Source organism: Dendropsophus ebraccatus, chromosome 12, assembly GCF_027789765.1.
Source record: "Dendropsophus ebraccatus isolate aDenEbr1 chromosome 12, aDenEbr1.pat, whole genome shotgun sequence".
Lineage (NCBI taxonomy): Eukaryota > Metazoa > Chordata > Amphibia > Anura > Hylidae > Dendropsophus > Dendropsophus ebraccatus.
Window position 1 is genome coordinate 67,084,476 of NC_091465.1, and position 24,937 is coordinate 67,109,412.

Here is a 24,937-nt window from a genome sequence, read left to right on the forward strand (position 1 = left end):
CTAACAACTGTGCAATGTTCAATCCTGACAACATCATGAGGATATTGGTGACTGCATGGGGGCATGGTTTGTATATATAGCTATAATGTATAAAGATATAGGGGCAGATTTATCAAACATGGTGTAAAGTGAAACTGGCTCAGTTGCCCCTAGCAACCAATCAGATTCCACCTTTCATTCCTCACAGATTCTTTGGAAAATGAAAGGTGGAATCTGATTGGTTACTAGGGGCAACTGAGCCAGTTTCACTTTACACCATGTTTGATAAATCTCCCCTATAGTATTTTGTTCAATATTTCGGTTAGTATTTTTAAAAATACTGCCCAAATTACTGTACTGTATATTTACATAGCATCAAAGTGCTTTTTATACAGAAAAAAAACAAACCACAAATAAGTGAAGGTGGCCTGAAGGTAACAGAGACTCTTTAAGGAGTCCTCTGCAACGTATACTGATATTTGCAGAAAAATACTTATACAAATGTAGTCATAATTAGATTTGGGATTTATATTATTGTGTCTGTATTTTCCCATTGGTTAAACTCCATATATTGAGAACACTCTGGGTATTTGCATGTAATCTAGTTATGAAGAGTAAACCAATAGAAAAATAGAGTAAACACCAAAGAAATGCAGTTATAGTACACGCATCTCCACCACTCACAGGCAGGCATACAGAGGGCCTCTGTGGGAGGAGTTTCACTGGTGGAGGAAGTACACTTTAGTCTTATCCAGATTCTCAGAGAGGAAGGACACAAGAGCAACAGTCCCTGCAGAAGTTAAGCCAGGGCCTGGCTTATTCCAGGACCCCTGTCAGGGACAGCAGTTCAGTCTCGTCTAGCCACTAAAGTGAGCAGATGCAGTTAGAGACCAACACATTTTCTACAACTATTACTATACCTATTATGCAGTGCTAAGCACACCCAAGGGAGAGTAGTAACCAAGGAACATCCTGACCCACGCCCACCAGGAACATGTCTGAACAGAGCAGGGCAGTATCCTGAACAAGAGAGGAACTAACCTGTATTGGACAAAGCAGCCAGTACACAAGGCCTACGTATCCTATCGCGCAGTGCAGGTAACTGGGAAACCTCGGACACCTAGCTACTCCCAGATAACCACGGCTGGGGCTTGTACTACCCTACTGGGACGGGTTCTACGATACCAGGGGGCAGAAGGTGGTGAGACACAGTCTAAACACAAGTACAAGTAATACTTCCCTATTGAAGAGATATCTACTAAAAGTTCCGGCAGAGTACATGGCTACACTGGGTTGGGGCTCCTTTGGCAAACTCCTTTCCTCTACTTTCTACTCTACAAGCACAGCTACAACTACCTCTTTTGTTTCTCTAAAGCACCTCCTTCCAGCACTATGATTTTTCACTTGCTGTAAAGGGGTGGGTGGCAGTACCCAGTGGTGCTGCCATGTTGGATTGTGGTTAAAAAGGCAATTTGGGGATGGCCTGAAAACTGTGGGTGAGCCTGTTCGACAGTATAAAATGTGGTAATGTGGGGACACACCAGTCTGAGTGGCACTGAAGAGTCAGATTCTCATTGTTGCCTATAGCAACCAATCACAACTCATCTTCGATTTTACCACAGCAATAAGAGACATGAAAGCCGAGCTGTGATTGGTTGGTATGAGCAACAAAGAGAATTTTACTAGGACAGTGCAAAAAATCTCCATGTTTAGACTAAGGGCCCTATTACAATGGGCGATTTTGGGCCAAACAGGCTGATATCACCTTGTGAAACAGGTTTTTGGGGTTATTTTGACTATTAATAGGGAATATGTGGCCGATAAATGATGGGGGCATAGGGTTGCTTGAACAATTGTTAGATTGTTTGTGCCGCCCTACCTGCAGTGCAGTAAATAGGCACTAATCTACAAAATCGCTGCTAGCTTATGGGGCACCAACTGATAGCTTGAATGCTGTACTATTCTACACTGGTTATCAATGTATTCTCTCTAAAGTTTGAGAAAACAGCGCCACCTAGTGAGAAAGTACCGCCAAGCTTCAAAGCCTTTTTTTTGAAAATTCCAAAATTGGCATAATTGAAAGTAAAAGTCATTGTCACAAATCTGTATTTCTGACAAAGATTTGCAATACTGAACATGGCCTTAGTATGGTTAGAGCATAAAAAAGGTGCCATCACTTGGTCAAAGTATTCTACCCATTGACCTCCAGTGGCCTTTTTATTAAAGGGAACCTGTCACCCCCCGTGCCGGGGTGACAGGCTCCCGACCCCCCTTTAGAGCCTCCTATACTCACCTAATCCTGCCGGGTCCCGCTTCTGGAGGTGGTCGGGTGATAAAGATCTCAGCCGCTGCAGCCCGGCGCGCGCGCTGAGAGATGAGTCCAACGCTCATAGAGAATGACGGAGCGCTGGACTCTCCTGTCATTCTCTATGGGTGTTGGACTCATCTCTCAGCACGCACTGACAGGTTCCCTTTAAGAATCCTGTATACTTAAAGGGGTTGTCCAGCTAAAATCTTTTTCTTTCAAATCAGCTGGTGTCAGAAAGTTATATAGATTTGTAATTTACTTCTATTAAAAATCTTAAGTCTTCCCATACTTATTAGCTGCTGTATGTCATGCAGGAAATGTTTTATTTTCAGTCTGACACTGCTCTCTGCTGACATCTCTGGCCGAGACTGGCACTGTCCAGAGCAGGAGAGGTTTTCTCTGGGGATTTCTATGGGGAGCTGGGAGAACGAACATCCAGGGATTGCACTGGGCCAGGTGAGTATGTGTATGGGCAGGGGGCTCTTGTTAAAAGGCTAGGGGCCTGTGGTCCCTCTTAGTGTACGGGCCCCGTAGCAGTGACATGGTCTGCCTTTATGGTAGCTATACCATTGCCTAGCAGATTTGAAGCAGTACTCTATAATTCAATATGGAATCCTCATTTAGAATTCAAGTTAAAGTGTCATGATGGCCTGCTTCCGGATCGTCGGTAAGATCCTCTGTTAATCTGTAAGTTTGAGACTCCATGGATACAGACATGCAATGAGACCATAATGCTTGGGACCAATAGGGGTCACACGCATTATGGTCTCATTACATGCATGTATCCATGGTGATCCAAACTTCTGAAATTAACAGAGGATCCCACTGCTAATCTGGAGGGGGGCCGTTGGGACAAGTACACTTTGAATCCACGCCCATTTTCCCATCAATGGGGTTTTTATTCCAGGCTAATTTTGAGGTGGAATCCACGTGGAAATCTGTGTGAAATCTGAGGCAATTACTTAGTGTGAACATGCCCTTACTGTTCCTCTGTGACCATTCTATTGAGTAAAATGTAAGCTCTACAGTCTGTGTGTCACCCGGCGGTCTGTAAGGGTATACGGCCTTGCCTCCACCCTTGCATAAGGCCTCCTGGAGTCAGCATTTGTTACGTGTCACATGATCCCTTTGCAGCTACTATTCCTGCCGGCAGAAATGGCTCCGGAACGCTTTATGGAATCCTTGATCCTTCACGGCCAGCACACAGATGATTTGTCGTCGTCTTCTAATATTGGTTTGGGAAAATTCTCAGCATCAGGCAACGTGTCTCTCTCTCTCTTGGCTCCGGCTTCTCTCATGATCTGTGGGTTTTCGCTGTCAGTCACAGTTAAAGCCCCAGGTCGAGCCCTCCATAGATACTGTTGCTACGTCGGACAGGTCCGTTCACAGCAGCAGCTATGTAGTACAGCATCAGATCTTCCCTGCAGGTTATTACTGCGGCATTTTCACACTCCTGTCTAATTAACTCCCTGGTTCCTCTGAAAGCCGCACACCGGGGCCCGAGACGCTTCGGAAGAAGATATTATGTGGATGCTAAGCTGCTTCATCAGAAAAATCAGCTTTTGGGGAAAAAAAATAAAAAAATTGTGCAGCACAAAAGACAATAGACGAGCCCGTCCACTCCCCCCCCCCCCCCCCCCCCCCCCCCGTGATAGATCTGCTGTACAGAATTGGTCAGCTGCCTTGTCAAAGCGAGCAAATGTTTCCAGTCAAATACATTTATTTCTGCCCTGTAAATGGAATGTCTTTGTTTTGATGTAATGGCGTCCAACTCTTACAATATTGATTGTGTAACATTATTGAATGCAGGAGTGTGTAGCTGCTAAGACACGGAGATGGTGCACGGAATATCACCGCAGGTGGGGGAAGGGATTTCATTGTTTGGAGGAATTCAGTGTGCGTTCGGGCTTAGCTTGGATTCTACAGCAAAGCATCTGTGATGTAATATGCATCATGGATGGGATATACTGTATGCAGATCACATGATATAAAATAAAGTATTGGATTACATTGATATGGAAGCCACATATGCCATTATATGGACTTAAAAGGGTATTGTAGGGATAGTCATGTATAATATTCTTGCAAATAAATTCATTTAGTAAACTTGACTCCTTCTTGTAAAATGCTGCTTTTTTCCTCCAATTGTTGACAGCTCGCTATCTAGGTTACCGACCAGTGCTATGTTCTAAAACAGTGGTCTGGCTAGTGTATATATAGCTATAATGTATAAAGATATAGGGGCAGATTTATCAAACATGGTGTAAAGTGAAACTGGCTCAGTTGCCCCTAGCAACCAATCAAATTCCACCTTTCATTCCTCACAGACTTTTTGGAAAATGAAAGGTGGAATCTGATTGGTTGCTAGGGGCAACTGAGCCAGTTTCACTTTACACCATGCTTGATAAATCTCCGCCCTGTTCAATAAATTTCCCCTATAGCGTTTATATAACATATAATACATATAATTGTGTACACTAAAGTTGTATAAAAACCAGACCACAGCTTTTAGAGCAGAGTGGTGGTCTGTACCTAGACAACAAGCTGTCAACAATGGGAGGGAAAGAGCGGCTTATGAAGAGAAGGAAAAAATATATTAAACTTGATGAATCCTGCAGGTATAATAGTCTTAGTTGAGATTGGAATATCCCTTTAAGCTGACAATCCATTTTAGATAGCTGTTGACTGAAAGTTTGTTCAGCTATCTCTTCTGATTTCCCCACATAAATGCTTCAGCGGCTTATCTCCTCTAGAAAAAAAGGGATCTGTCATGTTGAAATTTAACATGCCTGTCCATGTCCGTCCAATATCTGATATCAGGAATTCAAATACACATAATATGGTCCGCCGGTATGAGTCAAGGAGTTCCCCAATGGGTGGCAACATGAGAATGCCCCCAAATAGGGTGCTGCTTACATATATCTGCCCAGCCCTGGGACTAACCAAGGATGGGACCAACGACCTGACCTGCATCTATGGCATGTATGGTCGTGTTTTTTTCCATATCTAATCATAATGAACATCTTCAATCTAACATACATTATTTATAACATGGATGTAAGAAATTTGCCTTGGCTGTGACCTTGGTACATCAGTAAGGCTCGGAAGATAAGGGGTGCTTCTATAAAACTACAGGACTAGGTAGGCAATTTATTCCTTGCTTTGAGTTTTACTCATGACTGCACAAAACAAAGAGTCTATATCCAGGGGCTGGTGGAAAATAACCACTTAAGAAGGAAAGAAATACCAACCATTAAAGCACTTGTTTTAAAACCTGACGTGTAAGTCCCTGATTCCTGCATATGGAGGTAGCAAGTAGTTACTTCTCTTTCAATGAATCAGGTTTGGCATCTCAGTTTCACCTTACTGGAACCGGCAATCAGACGCTCGCAGCATGAGTGTTATTGTTCCATATATATGCGGAGGGCACGGAACAGTGTGAAATAATGGCACTACTCTACTCTCATTCCTAAGACTGGCATAAGAAGGTAGTGAATGGAATGGAAAGCCACTTGCAGCTTATATTACACTAATTAAAGGGGCTGTCCATGGACAAAAAAGCAATTTCCTTGCTTTGCAAATATGAAGAAATAACACTAGCTAATAGAGTGTAATTATAAAAGCTGTTCTCTCGGTATCAACACCAGTCTCTGGTCTTGACATCTTCCATTCTGCTTTGGTCCTGACATGCCAGAGTGCTTGCTCCTGGCACTTTGTTTTAGTGGTGTGCTTGGAGGGACTGCATGTGTGGCTCACTTAAAGGAAAAGTCCAGTGAAATTCAAAAAGGGAGGAAGGCACTAGGGTGCGGGAAAATGTACAAAGTAAACTTACCCAGCGCCCCGTAGCACCACTCCTTGGTCCAACTGACAGCTGCCAGTGTCCTGCAGCTCTTTCATGCCCGGCTGAATGACTGCTCACTCAGCCAATCAGTGACTGGGTCGGGACAGCTGGTAGAGTTGGGTACATGACATACCAAAATTCCAGACAAAAATCTGGCGGCCATCAGCAGAACCCGGGAGCAGGCACGGAATTTTTAGAATTTTGTGGGACTTCTCCTTTAATAGATACGTTAGTCCCCTTGGACTTAGAGACAGAGAAGATACATATAAAAGACACAGTGATCAGCCAATTAACGAGTAAACACTTATTCATTGGCTGATCACTGAGATTGGTGTATAGTGGATATGTATACTCAAGACCCAGCCTGGTGGCAGCAACACTTCGCCCCATGTGCACAGGACATATGATGCTGACTGTGATGAAAACGATTGGCAGCCCATTTCCCATTTACACGGGGGAAGGGGGGGGGGGGGTTGCTGCTGCTGACAAACAGTTATTTTTGGGCAGCACAATCCCAGTGATCATCCAGAGAATGTTTGCTCGATTGTCAGCTGCTTTCTATGCCCTTTACATGGGGCAAAAGACCTGTATGGAAGCTGTTTACTATAAACGATTGGGTCCTTTCAATGGGCACTCGATATGCTTTCTTTTCAATTAAATCACAATCGTTTTGTAGCATGAATTTCCTTCAGCTGGTGCAAAGATTCTGCTTGCTGACCCTAGGCCTAGATACCCTTACTAGAGTTGATCAGACTTGAGAAGACTGTCCTGGTTCGACAACTTATCCGAATTCAAATGCTCGACATTTCATTCCCAGTGTCTGGAGAAGTCGGTTGCCACTTTAGGGCTACCAAGAAAACATATCTGTATTCATGTTTTCCAGGACTCCGTAGAGGGGCATCCAACTTCTCTAGATGCTGGGAATAAAATGCAGAGCGTTCAGGTTCGGAGATATTGTTGAACCCAGACAATTACCTCAACGCCAACCCTTATCAAGGCAGAGTGACTTTATGCTGATAACTTGCCTTCCGTCTCAGAGAAGTCGGCCCACACATATTCACGGATACAGATTCTACCAACCAGTTTACAGTACAAAGAATATTCTTGTGACAAATTTACTGTAAAGTATCATAGATCTCATCCCATGCAGATTTTATCTTTGAACACAGACAGATTAGCTTTGCAGGACAGCGCCTTGTCACAGATTCAACGTTAATAAATTTCCAGAAATTTGATACTTTTTTATTCGGATTAAGACCAGGACCATTTACTGGTGATGTAATTTAGCTGATATATCTTACATGAATAAAATATACTCCTTGCCTCATGGTAAGATATATTATAATCCTGAAGAATTACTTTTTTCATAAAATATATTTTTATCAATTGATTGAAAAGTGTCCAAAATGAAAAGAGTCCATTACCCATTTCCTCTAGCCCTTTACTCCTGCAACCTTGTTTTCTTCTGTTTCTTTCGCACATTTTTTTAAAGAAATCAACAGGGGCTGTGATTGGGTTGTGAATATATTCACTTAATTTTTTGTGTGTTTTCTATGTTTAAATTAACATTATACATTATGGCCAAACTGTGGTTTATGCTCGCTCCATGTTCTCTGCCTCAGAGTCGGAGTCAGAGCTAGTTTTGGCTGGAGTTGGGAAAATTTAGAATTGAGTTTTGATATGAATTTTATAGGTTTTGCTCATCAATATATATTATGAGCAACATTCTAATACGACACTGTCCCTATTAGATGAGGGTGGTCGAGGAAAAGTTGTCGGTCACTATTTGGCAGTTTGTTTCTGAGCTGGAAAAGTCCATTGTGTGGGGAGAGATCTGTGCTGGTCTGTTATATGAAGATATCATGTTATAATATAGAGGAGGAGGAGAAGACATAAGTAGTGTAGCAGTAACCTCAGTCCTCAATGTGGTGTTTTTCTTCAGTGTTCTATGGCTGCAGCTGTGTGTGTGTGTGTGTGTGTGTGTGTATGTTATGGCTGAAGCTGTGTGTGTGTGTATGTATGTATGTATGTATGTGTGTGTATGCTATGGCTGCATCAGGCTGTGTGTGTGTGTGTTTGTGTGGGATATGGCTGCAGCAGGCTGTGTGTGTGCTATGGATGTAGCAGGCTGTGTGTGTGCTATGGCTGCAGCAGGCTGTGTGTGTGTATGCTATGGCTGTAGCAGGCTGTGTGTGTGTGCTATGGCTGCAGAAGGCTGTGTATGTGTGTGTGCTATGGCTGCAGCAGGCTGTTTGTGTGTGTGTGTGTGTGTGTATGTGTATGTATGCTATAGCTGCAGCTGTGTGTGTGTATGTATGCTATGGTTGCAGCAGGCTGTGTGTGTATGCTATGGCTGCAACAGGCTGTGCGTGTGTGTATGTACTATGCCTGCAGCAGGCTGTGTGTGTGCTATGGCTGCAGCAGGCTGTGTGTGTATGCTATGGCTGCAGCAGGCTGTGTGTGTGTGCTATGGCTGCAGCATGCTGTCTGTGTGTGCTATGGCATGCCCCCACACCCACAGTGACCCCCCTATATCACTATGGCTGACCTCTATATTACAGGTATCTGGCATTGTTAGCAGTATTTCTGTGTGTATGGTGAATATTTACTTAGAAACATAGAAGATTGTCAGCAGGAAAAGACCACCTGCTCCATCTAGTCTAGTTGTGAGTAGTTCAGGACATGGAGGCTGGAGACTGGCTGCATCCACTGCACACACAGGAGAAGCTGCCTTATATCTTTCCTTATTCCTTCAGAAATCGCCCCAGGATCATGTAATACATTAGGGAGAAGCTGCTGAGCCAGTGTGATAAATAACTCCCCTGGTATACAGTATGACTGGCCATTTATGAAGGAGCAGGAGTCAGGAGCCGGAGTCGGTCCTGATAAAATTCAGGAGTCGGAGTTGGAGTCGGAGCTGCGGCTTACCGACTCCACAGCCCTGGCGATCACAGCCCCTGTTATTTTTTTTTTCTGTCATGTCTCTTTAACAGAGATGAGCGAACCTGGAGCATGCTCGAGTCGATCCGAACCCGAACTTTCGGCATTTGATTAGCGGTGGCTGCTGAACAAGGATAAAGCCCTAAGGCTATGTAGAAAACATGGATATAGTCATTGGCTGTATCCATGTTCTCCAGACAACCTTAGAGCTTTATCCAAGTTCAGCAGCCCCCGCTAATCAAATGCCGATCGTTCGGGTTTGGATCGACTCGAACCCGAACCCGGTTCGCTCATCTCTACTCTTTAAGTGTTAGCACTGGTTTACTTTTGTTTTTTTTCTATATGTAAACCATATTTCTTTTCAGCTGTTCTGTTACAGTTGTGTTACAAACACAGACACCTGTTTCTATTTCATTAGTTTTCTTGTGCATCTAACATTTCCAAGACATATTGCCATGGGTTTTCTAATCTTACATTCTTGGTCTACCAATATTTTTACCTTTTATAACCGTACAACTATAATTGTATGCACAGCTGGCTGGGAACAACCAACATCTTTTGCCACACTCTTGGATTTCCTATTGAAGGAGTTGTATAGTTAAGGCTATGTTTTCTTTGAATAGGCCAAGTCCAAACAAATATAAATTAACTTTAGGGCTCGTTCCCACTGAGCAAAAGCAGCTTAATTTCTGCGCTGAATCAGCGCTGAAATTTCAGCCGTTAAAATAGGTGCAGAGCTAATTTCCATTGTGTTGAATGGAAATTCTGCTCTGCAGTTCACACAGTGGAATTTCCGCACTGAACTAATCCGCTTTCCGCCAGAAGAATGAACATGTTCATTCTTCCGCTAGCGGAAGCCTATACAAATCAATGGGGCTCTGATTTTCTGTTTCAGCGCGGAATACGCGCGTATTCAGCGCGGAATACAAGCGTAATACAAGCGGAAATTACTCGCTGAATCAGCGCGGAAATGGGGAAAAGGGGGGGGAGGAGGATTCTAGTATATGTTCTGGTATAGTCTAGTTTACTCACCAAATACTCGCTGAATTTCATCGCTGAATGCATGCGGATTCAGCGCGGATTCCTCGAGTATTCCGCGCTGAATTTGTCAAGAGCTGATTACGAGCTGAACACTTTCCTAGTGGAATACGCAGGGATTCTGCTTACATTCTGCTTATATTCTGCTCGGAATTCAGCGTCAGTTGATTTCAGGCGGAAATATTTCCTTGCGTAATCCGCTCCTTTTGCTCTGTGTGAACGTAGCCTTATCTAGTAAAACATATGCCATTAAGAAAATAATTTCCTTTCATGTATTTTAGGATTGGTTGAAGAAACCAGAATGTTTAGCTACTAACCACAAAATGTTGTGTAGGGGTTTTGTTTTAGGATATAAAAGATGAGAGGCTATCATCTAAGTGTGGGGATTCCATCATTTCTACGAGGTGTTGTATAGGAGGCAATTGCTTTTATGCAATCTTTACTCTTTCATTCTTTTTCACTTTTTTTTTTTTATCATGAATTATATTAATATAGTTATCATGAATTATATTATTATAGTTAAAGGGGTTATCCAGGATAGAAACAGAGCCACCTCTGTCCACAGGTTATGTGTATTACCCCTATTCACTTCAATAGAATTGAGATGCATGCAGTATAACGTAATCATTATAGAAAAGAAGCTGTAGTGGTGAAATAACCAGTGATGAACGAATTTTCAGTACTAGCAGAGCAAAGCTTCGCTAGGCTTGGTGGTCGGCTTTTCGGCGTGGTCTGCATAATGTGGCCTACAGCACTGTTCTCTGACCAAGGAAGTCTCCCTCACCTTCCAAATCATAGCAGATCCACTTCAGGCTGGGGCTTGCATCAGGGGACAGGACTGTGGAGGTACGTACTCCCTGTACTGGATGGGGGGGGGCGTGGTCTGCATAATGTGGCCTACAGCATTGTACTCTGACCAAGGAAGTCTCCCTCACCTTCCAAATCATAGCAGATCCATTTCAGGCTGGGGCTTGCATCAGGGGACAGGACTGTGGAGGTAATCTCTTCATAGCTGTAACCTCTCTCTCTCCCCAGAGAGTGTTGCATGCATGTGCCGACATCTGCCCTGCTCATTTCTTCATGCTCCCTGCAATCTCTGTCAGTCCTTGTGTTTCCTATCCTCTCCATTCCTGCTAAAATGTGCCTGCACTTACACTCAGCTATATACACTGCTATAATGTGCCTGTACTTACACACAGCTATACATTATGCTGCTATAATGTGCTTGTACTTACACACAGCTATACATGATGCTGCTATAATGTGCCTGCACTTACACTCAGCTATACACACTGCAGTTATAATGTGCCTGCACTTACACTCAGCTATACACACTGCTGTATAGAGAGGTTCCTGCACAGCTCTGCTTCTCTATTCTAACCTGTTGTACTACCCTACTGCATTATGGGGATCTGCAGTTTTATCCTGTATCTACAAACTGCTGCTGTTTTTTTCAGGTTTATGCACTTACTATACATTATACTCCACATGCCGATTGCTATACTGTACAGTAACTTATAATATTATAGGGGTTTTCCAGACAAAATTCTTTGTTGGCCCATCCTCAAGAAAGGTCATCAATATCAGATCGGTGATGGTCTGACACCAAGCGCACACATTGGTTAGCTGTTTGCCAGAGCTATTCTGCTGCTATAGCTCCCTCCACGGTGTATGGGTCAAGATTGGTTACTGTAGCTCAGCTCCCTATGAAGTGAAATTTTTTTGCCTGGAAACCCCCTTTAAAGATGCTGCCCTTAGAGTTACATTGATACATTTTATTCTTTCGATTTACCTAAGACATGCACCAGTCATTGGCTCGTATACCATCATATTTGGGAAGGGAACTACTAAGCACCAGTCCTTTTCTAGTACAAGTCAATGCAAATGTTGACCAATTGCCTCCTTCATATAAAGGTCTATATTTATGTTTACCTTTATTGGAATGCAACTCAAAAAATGTTGCAAAATCTGATATTGAGCCCTTCTGATCAACAGAAGCATTCTCTATCTTTCCAACCATTGCATTGGGTCGAAGCATTGCACCATGTATGACCGGATTTGGATTGTTGAAGGTGGAGGATGTGGCAGGCGGCAGAACAGCTGGGGTCAGCACTGCAAGCAGAAGTGTTTATGTCAGGACTTGTCTATAAAGGCTTCTTCATAAATCTCTCTTCTATGTAATAGTGGATTTTTCAGATGAACAGAATAAAGATAGAACAATTAAAAATGGGGGGTGGGGGTGGTAAGAGAACGTGCTCTACTTCCTGGCCTGTCCCTGTTCTGTCATCTGCTCAGGGTGTCTTCTTCATTTGGAGATCAACCAAGGACAATGATTTAAGGAATTATACAGTATGAATGGGGATGAGGAGTCTCAGGGTCCATGCACATGGCAAAGCTTTAAATATGAATTCTGAACAGCGGCATATGGAGTTATACAATCAATGTGCCGCCATATTGTGCAAAGATGAGGTACCATATTCCCCTCTAGAAGCAATAGTTTAAAGGTAGAAACTCTCAAAGTACAACATATAATGGACCATATGGCAAGTTTTTGACCATTTGAGTCCATGGAGAACAAGTATCTGAGTCTCCAGTATAAAACTGGTCCAAAAACACTGAGAAAATTCATCCACTATGACGGTGAGATGTCTATGATCACCCTAAAGTGATATACTGTACATCCCCAGCTTTCCCATAACGTGGACGTTGGGCACTGCCGTATATTTTTGTGGTCTCTATGAGGAGGGATAAACCCCAGCCAGACTGCCTTGGTGCTAGTTTACCCCTCCCAGAACAATAAGGTCAGGAGTTGAAAACCCATCACCCCCTCCCCAGAGTCTCCCATACTCTTTATACTGTCAACTGAACCTACCAATGGCGGCAGGTTCAGCAAACTTTAGTATAAAGTGTATGAGCTTCAGAAAAATACACCACACAAAAAAAATAAAAAATCAGGAAATGTGATACCTTTCATAATGCCATCATTTCTGTAGTTAACATGTTATTATCTTAGATTCTTATCTTAGATTCAAAAACATTTTAGCTGTTGTTTCAGCTAGGTTATGTTCACGTAAGGGGGGATACACTGCCCCCGTGACACCACTTGGTCAATTGGGAAAAATGTGCAAAAAACTGCAACGCATCAACATAAATTGCAGTGCGGAGGCTTTAGAGGGAACCCGTCATTACTTTCATGCTGCCTGGACCATAAGTCATTGGGGTGGTCTCCAGTGGCTTCTTCCTGCTCCACCCACCTTGATTGATACATCTTTGTCTATACCCATAACAAAGAGATCTATCGATCAGGGCCATTTGGGCAAGGGAAGCTGCCAGGGACCACATGGAACGCATGGTTCAAATAGCAATGCTGAGAGACTCCTATAAAAGATTGTTAATGCCTCATTCACTTCGCTGGTGCTGTTTTTCCACATAGGAATTTTTTTGCAGCTAATCTGCCTCATGTGAACATACCCTTAAACATCAGAAGAAGGCTCTGCATACATTCCAGCTCTTATTTGTAACAGATAATGGTGCTCCTCAGGGTCCACTGGTGGTTCCCATTGTTTTCATGGGAACAATTGCACTGAATTGTCCAATCTAATGGATTTCGAACTGAGATGTGAACAGAGCCTGAAAGCAATAGATACAGCACCAGTTTATATATATATATATATATATATATATATATATATATATATAGCAAGGACATGACCATAGGAACCTGAAAGATGACATCCAGTGCTACCATAGATAACCGTGTGCAGGGACCCAGAAACGGTGCACCAAAAAGTATATAATATTAAGCGACTCCATTTTATCATTGACACTTTTTTCTTTTTTTTTGTGTGCCAAGTTCTCTAATCGTGTCCCCCTTTTTTTATGACATCCATATAAAAGCTTCCCAATTGTATTTTTTTTTTTCAATTAAAGACTGTCTATATCACCAGTCGGCCTCTCAGTGTTCAAATCCCAAGCAATCTGGGAGAACGAGCCGGGAGAAGCGTGCGGATAAGCGTTTCTCTCCCCGATCTATGTGTATGATACAAGACAGTCCTGTAGGCTTACCTTTTGAGTTTATCTTGGACTTGTGCATGGAGCTAGTAGGAGAATATGCTTCTTAGGACTCGTTGTAGCAATCAGTTGGGGTCTGAACATCTACAGTAGGCCTTATTTGATCAAAACATTGGACATGTCTCTATAACATGAATAAAATTTTTAAAAGTGCCCATTTGACAAGAGAAGAGGAGGACTCAAATAGACCACTGCTATCTGGAAACCATCAACAAGTTGCTTCGATATTGTTGATGGATATTTATCTGGAAAAGGATAGTCACATTCACATGTCAAGGATTAGTACAAATACTTACTGATCACTTGTTCCATGACCGATTTTCAACATTATGCAACATAAACTTTATCATTCATCCCTCTCGCCTCTTACCTGCTCTGTTGATCTCTATGATTTCCTCCTGAGCTAAGGGGCAGGCATCTCCTGTCGCACTTCTATGAGGAGACTGCATGTCTGGTTTACAGTAATTAGGTGATCCAGGTTGAGGAGCCCGTGGAATATGTTTGTTCTTTTTCTTTGGTAGCTTCTGCTTAGCCATTGCTAGGGAGTAGTACATTCCAAAATTGTTGACAATGACAGGGACTGGCATAGCAATTGTTAGCACACCTGCCAACGCACAAAGGGCACCCACCAGCATACCCGACCAAGTCACTGGGTACATGTCACCATACCCCAAAGTTGTCATTGTTACCACAGCCCACCAGAACCCTATGGGGATATTTTTGAAGTTGGTGTGTGCGCTGCCAGTAATGTCACCAGGCTCAGCCCCGATCCTTTCGGCATAGTATATCATAGTGGCAAAGATTAAAACCCCGAGTGCCAAAAATATGATAAGAAGAAGAAACTCATTCGTACTGGCTCGTAGAGTATGACCAAGAACTCTGAGACCAACAAAATGACGAGTGAGCTTAAAGATTCTCAGGATCCTAACAAATCGAACAACACGAAGGAAACCTAGGACATCCTTGGCGGCTTTGGAAGACAGGCCACTCAAGCCAACCTCCAGGTAGAAGGGTAAAATAGCCACAAAGTCGATAATGTTTAAGCTGCTCTTAATGAATTCCATTTTATCAGGGCAGAACAAAACACGCATGAAAAACTCAAAGGTGAACCATATCACGCACATGCCTTCTACATAAGTGAGGAAGGGTTCAGTCTCCACTTCTAATATAATCTCCGTCTTGGTGACGTTGTTTTGTGTGGTGGTCTCAGTCTTGTTGATGATCTCATTGAATGCCTCATGGGTCTCAAGGCAAAACGTTGTGATGGAGATGAGAATGAAGAACAGGGAAGCAAAGGCGATATACTGCCAAACAAACAAGAGAATACAGTTATACAAAAGACATAGACACACACATAATATATAACACAACAGTCTGAACAGCTACGTACTATGCAACAGGTCAGCCAACGCTATATGGGATTCTCCTGCAAAGACATGTATTCATTACATGGCTATCAGTAAGTTTTGTCATCCCACCTTACTTGGCGCTTCAATAGAGAAATACTTTAGTATAGGGGACCTCCTAACTCTTTCCCATCAGATGTCAGGGATAGAATAATCTGAAATGTTAAAAACCTATGTATAGGGGATTAAGAGTGAGAGGAGCAGCTGCTCATTTGGTACAAAAAAAAAAAAAAAAAAGGAATATTTACAGTATTTATCGGCTCGTGTAATAGGACCCTAACTCCAATTGGTGTGCGGCAGGATCACTGACTCCCAATGGTGCGTGGCAGGATCACCAGCAGTATCACTTAATAAAGCAGTGATCTAGTGGAACTACTTAGTCCAAGAGTAATGTATTCAACTTAAGACGGCCCATTATGGGGCACTATACTAGGTTTTTAAATATAAACACAAGCAAGCAGAGTTGTAGAACTATTTAGACTCCTTTAAAAGGATTTCCTAACTACATATAGGGTATAACTAAGATCTTGGGAGTTTGGCTGCTGGGGACTTCTGCAATTGTGAGAATGAGGACCCTAAAATATGATCCTTTCCTTCTGTACAGAGGCACTGAAGATAGCCGAGCTGCATTCGTCTATCTCCAGTGGTTCCATAGAGAATGACACAAAGCTTCATCCAGCTGGGATTTCTGGGTCCTTGTTCTCAAGATCGCAGCGGACCCCAGTGGTCGGACTCACTACTATCTCTTAGTTATGCCCTATCCCATAAGTACCGTGGATAGAGCATACTTAACAAGGTGGGAAAGCCCCTTAAAGGGGTACTCCAGCGGTGGGGGTACTTTTTTGCTGGGACCGGGGAGGAGGTGGCTGAGGAAAAAGACGTCCACTCACCTGCCCGGTTCCAGCGGAAGTCCCGCCTCGCGGGCGTTCCGGTGCCTGGTTCTTGGCCGCTTCCTGGTGTCTGACGCTTGCCCAAGACGTGACGTCTCAGGTCCGCTCAGCCAGTCAGTGAAGGAGGCGGGATCCGTTTCAAGTCCGCTCAGATGCCGCCTCTGTCACTGACTGGCTGAGCGGACCTGAGACGTATCGTCTCGGGCCCACGTCAGACACCAGGAAGCGGCCGGGAACTGGGGACCCGTCCCAGCAAAAAAGTGCCCCCCCCGCTGGAGTACCCCTTTAATAATCCATCTTTCACAACCTCGGAATATATTATCAGAATATCTCACAGGTATAAATCTATATAATGCTGAGCTAGTGTAACGTATGAAAGAACTCAGCGAAGGCGAGCAGGGAAAGTATTTTAGCCGCACACACCCAAACAGAATTGCCACCGCACGTGAATAGGAGGCTGAATGCATTTTCATTGAATGTAATGAAGGCAGCGCTCGCACCCTGACAAAACAGTCAAAACAGGGATAAATAAAGAGGTTCTTATCGCTGATTATAGGCCTCGTACGGTGAGTAATTTTTCCTTTTTGACTACATGAATAAAGTATGTAATCTGTTCTGTCTCATTATACCCAGTTTGATTAGGGGAAGAAATGCTGAACCTATCTGTTCAGCTCCAAAATGTGGATTTTCTTTGGCGTATATTTAAATGTTGCTATACTGTATGCCTCTCATGGTTATTCGGAGCACATTATAAAGACACCAATTATGTACATGGAAATGGTTAGAGTCCATATTACAACTACAAGGCATTTATAAAGCTTGTGCAATGGAACAAAAAATGGAGCCATAACTGTAATAATCCAATTGGTAGGGGAGATGTGTTTTTTTCAACAACTAACTTTATTGTATAGCATTAGATGCACAAAAAAATTTAGGCCACATCATGTATATCCCACCAAATTATGTAGATTTGTACTTCTCCACTGAAGTTAATTTGGAAAATCAGCAGTAAGTTCATTGATTTTTGTGCTAATTTTTCCTGCAGTGCCTAGCGTACCTGTCAGGAAGTCCAGGTTGCCATGGAAATGTCCCACGCCACGGTAAGTTCCATTCAACGAGCCCTACTGTAATAGGGCTTGTGCACGAAACTCACCAGATGGTACAATGTTTCCACTGCACCTTGAAATTCCAACAATAGTTTTTCTTTCTGGAAAACCCCTTTAAGGGCAAGTCATTTTTATGCATTTGTCTTTGCGGAGCGTTATGCGCCCCTTGGCTCGTGCTGTGAGGCAGAGAAAGAGCTGAATTTCTTGTATTCTGTTTCTGTGTTTTGTTTTGCAGTGTCTGAACATTGGTTTATATGCTCACTTGGTTTGGTGGACACACCCAACTGAACCTGCTGAATTCTGTCTGGCCATGTCAGGGTTAATCTTTGTTTTGGTTCTGCTGTGACTGACAGGTTTCCCTGCCATTGGATGTGTTTGTTCTCAGGTGTCTGTGCTTGGAGATCAGGGGGATGGTCCAATTATGTCCTGGACCAGAGCCCTGGCCTCCTTCATAACTAACCCCAGTCTGTGCACTCATTGCTGGTTATTAACTTAGTCTCTGTCTGCTTGTGTCTTCTGTTCTTTGCATCTCCTGATCTTTGCTTGTATCTCCCTTGACCTCCCTTGCTTGCTGCCTGCACCTGACCATATTGCCTGGACTTTGACTTTGCCTATTGGATCCTGATTTTGTACTTTTGCTGCCTGATTGTTGTGACCCGGACTGTTGACTATTCTTTATTGTGTTTGTTTGTCTGTCTTGTTCTGTGTGCACCTTTACTAGTATAGGGAACATCTTTGTGGTTGTCCACGGCTGCCTAGGGCCATTTGAGGCAAGTAGGTAGGGACAGTTGGTGGGTTTAGCGTCAGGGCTCACTGTCTTGTCTTGTCCCTGCCGTCCGTTTCCTGACAGCCTTCTACTTAGTGCTTTGGAAGAAGGGGAGCAGAGGTTTACCCATGCTGGATTAGCATTACTGTGGTATTTGTAACATAGTAACAGGGCTTTCCCTTCTGCAGTGGTTGAATGAGCTGATTCATCATACTGAGACAGAACTGCCTATTACCCCCCCTCCACTTTCTTGAAGTGGCAACTGATAAGCCAACTGAACTTTATTAATCAAGATTCAATGCAAAATTCGTAACAAGTTTGTAAAGATGGTGGCAGCACATTTTAATAAACATATAAAACAAAAAAAAAAAGCTGATGCTTACCTGTCTGTGCTTCCTTGGTCTCATCCTACAGGTTTCTGTTTTTCTAGGCTGATTGCAGCCGCCTTCTGCCCACTCAGCCAATCACTGCCTGAGACAGGACAGTGCAGAGGCCAGTGATTAACTAAGCAGGCTTTCATTCTCATGTCAGTCAAGAAGAGGAGGCAGCTCAGGATAAAGGGGGAGTGCGGACAGGTAAGTATTGATGAGCAAACTTACTGAACCACACTAAAACAGGTAAATGCCTGCAATTATTTGACTATTTTAGTGTGGTTCATTTAAGATTCGGTTTGGGCAAACCCAAACTTTTCTTCAAATTTTGCCTAACCTGCCTACCTGAACTTTTTAAAGTTCCTGCATATCTATTCTTGTCCCTTACAGAAGATGCAATTGGCAAGATCCTCCACCAGCAACAAACGCTTGAGGCTTTACCACCTAAACCTTAGTCACTCTTTGAACTGCTTCTAGGATATATTTGCCCTTACATAAAGCCTCAATCTATTTGATGAACTGCATCTTTGCAATTTTTTTAGTCAGATCCACATCCTGATATCTAATGCTCACATTAGAGGACACTAGTATTATAAGTGCCTCACGGTGGATGGGTGGGCTGGTCAACCGGACATACCACCATGGATGCTAGGTATATGCATTGGCTGCTATAGATTCTAAGCTTCATTATTGGATGTTTTTATTATGTCCTGATGACTAATCCATATACTTTGGCTTATCAAGTACTCTCGCATTTCTCATAAGATATTTGTAGACACGTTGTCTTGGAGTCATTCCCTCTCGATAATTTGTTTCATGTATGCAATGATGAGGGAATCTGCCATCTGAATTGTCAAATGTTTTGCAGTTCATTTATTTGGCCGTTAATAGGAACGTCTGGACGGGATTGGTTTCAATTAGTTAACTCTGCTGTTTAGAAGAAAGCACAAGAGGCTTTTTTGGGCCTTCCCAAGAGGCTCGTCTTCTATTCTGCCAGGAGAAAAAGTGTAAGAATCAAAACAGATCAATGACAACCAATGTCCTGGGCCTCCAAGAAAACCCAAATGTACAGATCAAGTTCGCGCCTTATGTACTGCAGTGATTGGCTGCACCAACCACCTCACTTGTGGGTTTGCCGAACTCTTGCAATTGTACTTGTGTTTGCTGTTTTTTTTTACTGCTCTATGGAATAAAATGGTTTCATTCAAAAATATGCAAAAAGTTTTCAAAAAGTTTTTTTTTTTTTAACTGCATTAGATAATTGAAAGTTGAACTCTGACAGCTACATAACCCCTATATCGGAGACAAAGTTTATACAATAAGGCTGGGTTCACACTACGTATAACACCGGTCGTTCTGTGACCCGATTGGGTCTTCACTTCTGACAAATTCTGATGCGGGCGCACCCGTGAGCACCCGCCTCCCAATTCACCACTCCATTGTATGAACTGAGAGGTTATTTGCAGCGGCTATTCAATGAATAGCTGCCGCAGAAAACTGACATGTCAGTTTTTCATGCGGCCGGATGGAATACTGGCCGGAGTGTATACTATGTGTATGCGCTCTGGCTGGGATTCCATTCATTTCAATACAACGTATGCTTTGTAGAAATCACGGCCGTTGTTGCAAATTGCAACAACAGCCATGATTTATAGAATACATATGTTGTGTGAACATAAGCCTAAGATTGTAAGCAATTTTGCATGCGCTTTGCTACTTTTCTAGCTATGTTAGGTTGGCTGGTCAATAGGCCAACCCAACGTAGGCCAATAGACTGATATGAATATGATGTGGAAGCAGAATGAAGTGTCCTCTAACCTGTGGCTCCTTGATGGAGATATAAATAAATGGATAGAATTGGTGAGATCTGGGAGCCCTTTACAAAAACATGCAACAATTCACAAAAGGTCCACCTGTTCACCTCAAAGCTAGATTAGTGTTGTCTTATACCAATATCAGGTTGGATTCTCATCAGCCAGCCATACCAAGGGCTTACATACTATTATACTACTGTTGCAACAGAGCATGCAGCTGCTATGGTGCCACTGAACATGGAGACTGATGGAAGAGGGTCAGGCAAAGAGCCCAAAGAGCGTGCAGGAGAAACAATGGTTAGGCTCTCCTGTGTTGAGTGGCACCATAAGTAGGGGCCTTATATTGATCCTTGCTATGGGGCACTCTCTTTTCTATGTACATTGGAGAGCTATACATTTCTTCAGCATTGGCCACTGCAGTATTACATGCTGCCATTCGATTAAAGGGGTTGTCTTGTGAAAGAGGTCATTATGGCTTAAAGGGGTTATCCTACAAAATGGAAAAAAGAAAGCCCTGGGGTAATACCAACCACTATTCTAAAACTACACATGTGTGCAGCTCTGATCTCTTCACCTCTATGCAGCTCTGAGCTCTTCACCTCTCTGCAGCTGTGATCTCTTCACCTCTCTGCAGCTGTGATCTCTTCACTTCTTTGCAGCTCTGATCTCTTCGCCTCTCTACAGCTCTGATCTCTTCACCTCTCTGCAGCTGTGATCTCTTCACCTCTCTGCAGCTGTGATCTCTTCACTTCTTTGCAGCTCTGATCTCTTCGCCTCTCTACAGCTCTGATCTCTTCACCTCTCTGCAGCTCTGATCTCTTCACCTCTCTGTGTCTCTGATCTCTTCACCTCTCTGCAACTCTGATCTCTTCACCTCTCTGCAGCTCTGGCCTTTTGACTGCTCTGCAGCTCTGATCTCTTCACCTTCTCTGCAGCTCTGATCTCTTCACCTCTCTGCTGCTCTGATCTCTTCACCTTCTCTGCATCTCTGATCTCTTCACCTCTCTGCAGATCTGGTCTCTTCATAATGGGGTACTGTTCTCCTGAGATCCTGAAGGGGGCAGTATACTAGATTCATTTAGAACCTTAATCTGGACTACCCCTTAATTTAAAGGATGAACAGATGTATAGATGAGTCTTTTGGTTTCTTAGATAAAACGTCTACTAGATGCAGGAAAATACCTTCCTTCACAATCACGTGTATTACTGTACACGAATGAGAGAAATTATAGTGGAGAAAAGACATTGGGAAGATATTTCTCAAAATGGACGTCACTGAAGAGCACAAATGTAGAGGGAAAATGCTTCATTACCCGTCCCTGTATTTCTGATGTTAGCAGATTGGATTGTAGAGATGCAGTCTGCTACATTTTGGTAACCAAGCATCCATCACTTTATGCCAAGTGGCAGTTCTGCTCGGATAAGCACTTTCTGCGGCTTCATATAATTATTCCAGGGTCTTATATAACATTCATCCCGACATCACTGTTCTGATGCCTGCACCTCGGTTAAAGTGACAAAGATATGCACATAATCAGGGGAATGGACGTAGGCAGTCCTATGTAAAACAATGGACCATATACAAAGAGTGAGTGTGCCAGATTACAAACTCAGCATTGCTACATCTGGAATAGTAGGGTTGAGTATACGTACTAGCCTGAAGGGGGGGGGGGGATTAAAAAAAAAAGTGGAGTGCTACTTGAAAGGACAAAGCTACCCCTAAAAACTGATCTAGAACAAGCCTTGACTTTGAATGTGCCGCTAAAATGTATGAAGGAAGAGTTGTCCCCTGCACTTACATATGGCATACACTGTCGCAAGTTATCTGGTTTTGTGCATTTATTAATAAAAATGAGGTCTGATTATTATCCAGCCAGTTGTAGATGAATTAAACTGGAGGAGAATGCGGCTAAAGAGGAATCTACTGGCTATTAAATTCAATGGTTCACCTCCTTTTTCTTCCTGCACTGCAGATGTTTGCCTAATATGCTGCATAATAATAATAATAATAATAATAATAATAATATCTTAGCAATTATAGAACAACACAATGTAAATAAATTAATATTATACAAAAAGTTGTACTGTCCATGTATTTTATTGAGGGCATTGAGCAAACATCTACAGTGCAGAGAGAAAAAGGAGGTGAACCCTTGAATCTAATACCCACCAGATCCTTTTTTAGCAGCAATCCCCTCTAGTTACTGTACATTGGCCCAGATTTATCATGGTGCATGAAATCCAAATCCAGGTTTTGCCCATAAAGCCCTTAAACACTATGGGGGAGATTAAGCAAACTGGTGTGAAGTAGAATTGGCTCAGTTGCCCCTAGCAACCAATCAGATTCCACTTTTCATTTTTTAACGAATCTGTGAGGAATGAAAAGTGGAATCTGATTAGTACCTTGGGGCAACTAATTCTACTTTACACCAGTTTGATAAATCTCTCCCTATGTCCCTATTATGTTCTGTCTTTCGTCACACTGGGGACCGCCCCCAGTGATTCATGGCAGGCCGGTGACCGGGAATAGACCAGCGCTGTGCGTGGGCACCAGACTGCAGTTGAAAAAAAGACCAAGCCCCCAGCATCCAGGTGCCGGTCTGTTCGCGTAAATAAACCAAAGCGATGTACCTAGTGGTGCATTCGCCATAACTATCTACAGCAGGTGATGAGCCGGGACCTATTTGCTGTCACAGCTGCATATATATATATCCCCACTATAGGGCCCCCCCTATGAATACCTCATCAAGTCCATAGTGTAATTGACTTTTGCAGTCTTCCGAGAATACAGAATGTTAGTTTTTCAATTTCAGATCATTTACGGACTTCATAATATTCTAAAAAGCCAAATCAGGTTAGTAATGAATTGTCCGGCCGCATTATCATGAATATTAGATTGACCCATGAAACACTAACTCCTCCGCGTGTAACGCCCGCCTCATTCTAACATGTTTTTCATGTTTTACCCTCCTGTAATCCTTCCATCCAGTTATTACCTCCTGAGTGGTCATTATCACACAGCAACAACCCCATATTTCTATGGTTAAGGAGGATTGTGCTTCTTGGAGTGGACACGGCGTATTGTAGGAAACCGGAGCAGACATTACATCCAATGATTAATCCCTTTAATAAAGAGCTGCTCTAGGAGGCCCCATAGATTGTAACCCCAGATGCTGTGTCTCTTACAGATGAGAAAGGTACATTAGCCTTATTTTCTACATTCTCCCAGAATTCCTTCTACTGCCGCACAGCTTGTACTATAGCACTGCTCATCCTGCGCCTCCTGGTCCATGACTGTAAAGCACTATTGTAATACATAAAAGGCCCAATAGAAAACAAGGGGGCGGTGGTAGCAGTATGTGCCCTGTAAGGCTATGTTCACACACAGTATAAGAATTGTTTATTTGGGGAAAAAAAGATTGCAAAGAATGAGCATGTATATTATATTTATATTATATTACGGCTTTTATTCTATACTGTGTGTAATTCCCCACATATTTCGGCACAATGTTGCATTGAGAACAGGGCTGTATTTTTCACTCAAAATTACAGCCGTATTTTGGTTTTGTTTTACTATGTGTGAACATAGCCTAAGGCTATGTTCCCACAAAGTATTTTTGCTCGGTATTTTGCAACCAAACCAGGAGTGGATTAAAAACACAAAAAGGCTATGTTCACACACTGTTAAAATTGAGTGGATGGTCGTTAATTAATGGCAAATAATGGCCTTTATTTAAATAAAACAGCCATTATTACGGTAATTATTTGCTATTAAATGCCGGCAGTTTCAACAGTGTGAAAACATAGCCTTTCTGTGTTTTCAATCCACTTCTGTTTTTTGTTGCAAAATACTGACCAAAAATATCATGTGGGAACATAGCCTAAGGCTACATTTACCATCCACACTGCAAGTCAATTTCCTCTTGAATTCCATAGTAAGTTTTGCAGAAGCATGTGTAAGATTTCCTAAAATTTCACCCGCAATGCTACTACTGTAAATCAACTCAGATGTTCTGTGCAATTTATCCACCCCATGTGAAGACACCTTTAGACTTTGTTCCATTCCTTTTTAGGTGAAAAAAATAACGTTTTGTTGGTAATGGCGGCTGTTAACAATGTTCATGATTGTTATTTGCGTCCGCCATTAAAGAATAACAACTGTTATATTATTTTAAATGTCAGCTTAAGCTATGTTCCCATTTCGGCCTTCTTATTATATAGACGATTGCTAGTAATGATCATGATCTTTATTGGCGGCCATTTTCCCCCCGACATGTTCCCGAAGTGAGAGCATAGCTATATAGGCATGTTAATGCTGAGAGGATAGAAAATTAACAGTGCATTATAGTAACAGCACAATGCATGGGAAGCCCAGTGTATGGGATATCCTAAGCACTTCATATGCTG

At 42.7% G+C, this 24,937-nt stretch overlaps 1 protein-coding gene across 7 annotated transcripts in view; it reads right to left on the reverse strand.

Annotated features, from left to right (window-relative positions):
• The window catches only part of LOC138769231 (voltage-gated potassium channel KCNC1-like), a 67,729-nt gene that overhangs the window by 22,519 nt on the left and 20,273 nt on the right, over positions 1-24,937 (reverse strand). For 6 of the 7 annotated variants that reach the window (XM_069947564.1, XM_069947562.1, XM_069947558.1 and 3 more), the window contains exon 2: positions 14,548-15,481. In XM_069947564.1, coding sequence (XP_069803665.1) covers positions 14,548-15,481 — 934 coding nt within the window. Of the gene's footprint in view, positions 1-14,531; positions 15,482-24,937 lie in introns of all 7 variants that reach the window. The other variant, XM_069947561.1, reaches the window with a different exon arrangement.